This window comes from Castanea sativa, chromosome 10 (assembly GCF_040712315.1).
Source record: "Castanea sativa cultivar Marrone di Chiusa Pesio chromosome 10, ASM4071231v1".
Taxonomy (NCBI): Eukaryota; Viridiplantae; Streptophyta; class Magnoliopsida; order Fagales; family Fagaceae; genus Castanea; species Castanea sativa.
This window is the reverse complement of record NC_134022.1, coordinates 5,102,014-5,106,220: the sequence shown is the minus strand read 5'-3', so window position 1 is coordinate 5,106,220 and position 4,207 is coordinate 5,102,014. Positions and strand designations below refer to the sequence as shown.

The window sequence follows — 4,207 nt, the reverse complement described above, 5'->3', positions numbered from 1 at the left end:
GTGAACCATAAGGGGTAAATGCCTTAGAGGTTTTTGGTGGTGATCAACAAAATGAAGATGTGGTTTATTGTGTTAGCAGTGATAGTGACAGTGAGCTTTAGAGTGATCACTTTTATGAGTATGTTGAGTATGAAGAGGAAGAGGATAATGATAATGAGAATGATGATGGAGAGTACAGACCTGATTTTTCACAATTTGAAGGCCATGATAATGTTGAAACAAATAATGTTGACCATGGTGAGGCATATGATAATGTTGATGAAGAGTACAAACCTGATTTTTCACAATTTGGAGGCCATGATAATGCTGAAACTACTAATGTTGACCATGGTGAGCCACATGAGGTAGATGTTGAGCAGGTTTGGGCTAGGAGAGCTGGCAAAGCACCAGTTATTGATGACCAAGTTGAGGAGAATAGTGAGGTTGAAGGGAGTGACTTAGAAGAAGAGCCATAAATGCAACCAATGGACATTGGTGAAGATAGTGTTGATAGTTGGGACAATTAAGCTGAAGATGATGAGGTTGAACCAGGACAAATGGGTGGTGGTGTCATGAATCCTGACTTTGAGAGTGAGGAGCTGCTTAGCCTCGATGAGAGTTCATCAAGTAGTGAGCATTGTAATGATTCAAGTGATGGTGAAACCCCTATTGCTGAGATTGACGATTCTATTAGGAGGAGCAGATTCCCAATCTTTAGGCCAGTAGCCAAAGCTGAGAACCTTAGGTTTGAGAAGGATATGTTGTTCCTCTCACCTAAACAATTTAAAGATGCTATGACTGATTATGCAGTCCATGGTGGATTGGGTATAAAATTTGTGAAAAAAGACTTGGTGAGAGTGAGAGCCTGATGCCAGCCAGGGTGCAAGTTTGTTGCCTACCTTGCAAAGGTGCCAAGGAAGAAGAGTTTTAGATTGAAAACATTGAACTTGGAACACACATGCAGTAGAAGTCAAAGAAATCCAAGGTGCATAGCATCATACATTAGGAAGGAGTTAATGAAGAGGGTTAGGAGACAGCCTGACATAAGGCTCAAGGACATTCAGGATGCTATGCATGAGAAGTACATGATTGACATAAGTGCAGGCAAGGCAAATAGGCCTAGAGAGAAATTTCAAGAGGCTGTTAATGGGGTCCACACTACACAATTCAACCAGCTGTGGGAGTACTATGATAAGTTGAGAAGGTGTAGTCTTGGGAGCACAGTATTGATAAAGGTGCATACATATAATGATGGTGATTTAGGAGCTGAGCATGACTTGGCAACTGAGCTGCCATATTTTGAAAGAATCTACATCTGCTTGGAGGGTTGCAAGAAGGGCTTTTTGGCAGGATGCAGGCCAATCATTGGTCTAGATGCATGCCATCTGAAGACCAAGTTAGGAGTTCAGCTGATGTGTGCTGTTGGTAGAGATCCCAATGATGAGTACTTTTCCTTCGCATATGCAGTAGTCGAGGTTGAAACCAAGGACTCTTGGACCTGGTTTCTTAATTTATTGCTTGTTGACATAGGAGATGACAAAAGATGGGTGTTCATATCTGATCAGCAGAAGGTCTGGTTTCTTAATATTTATTGCTTGCTGAATCAATATTTATTGATTTGTAGGGGTTGGTGAATGCCTTTGTTGACAATTGGCCACAGTACAAGCATAGGATCTGCTGCAGACATTTATACAATAACTTGAGGAAGAATCATCCTGGTTTCTTTATTAGAGACCTTTTTTGGAAAGCAGCCAAGACTACCTATCAGCAAGAATGGGAGAGGGCAATGAATGAGCTAAAGGAGGTGGATGAAGATGCATTCAAATGACTGCAATCTCACTCAATAACTATCTGGGCTAGGAGCATGTTCAAAAGTGATGGCCAGAGTGACACAGTCCTGAACAACATATGTGAAAGTTTCAACAGCAGGATACTTAAGTTCAGGAAAAAACCTATAATCACCATGGTAGGCAATCTACTCAGCTTCAACACTGTCTTATGATCCATTGACTTGTGTGATTCATGAATGATTAATTCTCCCTTTCTCTCTATGTGCTTACAGCTTGAATGTATTAGGCTATATCTGATGACTAGATTTCAAGCAAACAGGCAAATGATTATAAAGATGGAATCTGAGTTGTGTCCTAAGATAAGAAAGAGATTGTACAAGGAGAAGTTGGCATGCAGCAAGTGGCTAGCATGTTAGGTTGGTCGTACAAAGTTTAAAGTGAAGAATGGGCTGGAGAGTTTCACTGTGGACTTAGAAGAGAAGAGGTGCAGCTGTAGGAAGTGGGACATAATTGGCATACCATGTTGCCAAGCCATTTCCTATCAACAGGGAAGATTCTAAAAAGTATGTAAATGCTTGCTACAAGAGGACTACCTACATTGATTGCTATGACCCCATTATAGAGCCCATCAATGGCCAGAATATGTGGAGACCTAGTGGACTGACACCTATGCAACCCCCTATCAAGAGGAGACCTCTTAGTCGGCCCAAGAAGAAGAGGGCACTGGAGCCTGATGAACCTAAAAGTCACAAAAAAAAAAAAAAAAAACAAAGGTGCTGGCATCTCAAAACAATGCAAGGCATGTGGGAAATTAGGCCATAACAGGAGGAGCTGCAAGGGAGAAGTAGGAGGGAACTCATTCTTGCCTGGGAGTGCATCCCAAGCCAACAGGACCACTAGGAGGGTAAGCATACTACTTTGACTTAGATATCTGTGTTGTTTTGTTTTTTAGTTGGCAGCTTATTAATTGTTATTGTGCTTGTGCTTGTGCTTGCAGGCAGCGAAGGATGGTCATGCAAACAACCTAGCTGTAGGCAGTGCACAACCAGGCTCCAATGCTCAGCCAACTGTACATAGGGCACAACCAAGCTCTACTGATGATGTGACCACAACTGCACCTCCACCCCCCACTGATAACCAGTCCAATCCAAGCACTGAGATCTAGTTGAAGATAGCATGCTGAAGTAGGACCTTTTTTTTGCTATATGTTGATAGCCAAACTTGATTTTTTTTTTTTTTTGAGAAAAAAAGTTAACCAAATTGATATTGATAGGCCAAAAACGTATTGACCCATTGTGATGGATTAAGTTGATTAATTAGCCAAGTTATTAATTAATCAAATTAACATGCAAATTGCGTGGTAGCACAAACAAATCACCAATTAAACTAAGTATGCAGCGGAAAATAAATGACACAGTGATTTGTTTACGAAGGAGGAAAACCTATACGGCAAAAACCCCACCGGGTGATTTTAAGGTCACCACTCCCGAAATTCCACTATTATCACAACAAGCGGTTACAAGTAAAGGAATCCCAAGTACCTCACCAACCTACAGTTGAACCCTTACCCCAATACCCAATTGGACTTGTTCTATAGTGACAATTTCTCCTTTCAATGCACGGCTCCCAAGTACGTGACTAACCAACTGCACGGATCCCAGTATGCGACTTCAATCACCAACTAGAGAAGATTGTTGGCTGTAAAGTTCTTCAATTCATCCACACGATGAAGATTAAGAAGATGCTCGGTTACAAAACCCTATGGTGCATAGTACACAGCAACTTCTTCACAAGAGAGATGAACTAGGGCAAGAACTTTTTCTTTAATCACAACTTGATTGAACAAGGATTTCTTAATGCTTGTGCAACTTGTGTACTCTTTGACGGCCCTTAGAATAATCCTTTTATATGTCTAGGGTTAGGAGAAAAGAAGACCCAAAGACACATCCACGGATTGGAATCAAAACAGAACTCAAAATCTGTTTTTCTTAAACCTTGACAAATAGAGGTATCGAGATGCTGTCGAGCAGCTATCGAGCCACAGGGTTGGAACAGCTCTTTAAACCTCGACACATGCTAGCTGTCGAGCTTTAATGGACTTACACTTTTCAGCTTGTTTTTTGGACAGACTTGATGACTTCAATACTTGATCTTGAAACACAGTTTCTTGAAGTATAAAACTCATCCTAAATCTACCCAATTATAAGTAAAGTACGTTTTGTTAAAGGATTAGCCAATTAAATAAATGAATGACATATGTTCTTAACAAGTGAAACACATATGTCCTAACAGATATGTTTATGTAACTGCCAGGACAATTAGCGTTTTGGTATACTTATATAATGGCTGACCAAGTCCTTTTTTTGTATGAATGTGCTGGGTAGAGTTTGTCTTATATTTTGTAATTATTGGTACACCAAAAATTGTCATTGGTGTTA

General features: G+C 40.5%; 1 protein-coding gene across 1 annotated transcript; it reads left to right on the top strand.

The window, feature by feature from the left end:
* Positions 1–995: 995 nt before the first annotated feature.
* Positions 996–2,934, top strand: LOC142611906 (uncharacterized). The gene is made up of 4 exons (XM_075784056.1): positions 996–1,550; positions 1,604–1,783; positions 2,042–2,158; positions 2,767–2,934. Exons 1-4 carry the CDS (start codon positions 996–998, stop codon positions 2,932–2,934), a joined length of 1,020 nt encoding a protein of 339 aa, XP_075640171.1.
* The last annotated feature ends 1,273 nt before the right edge of the window (positions 2,935–4,207 follow it).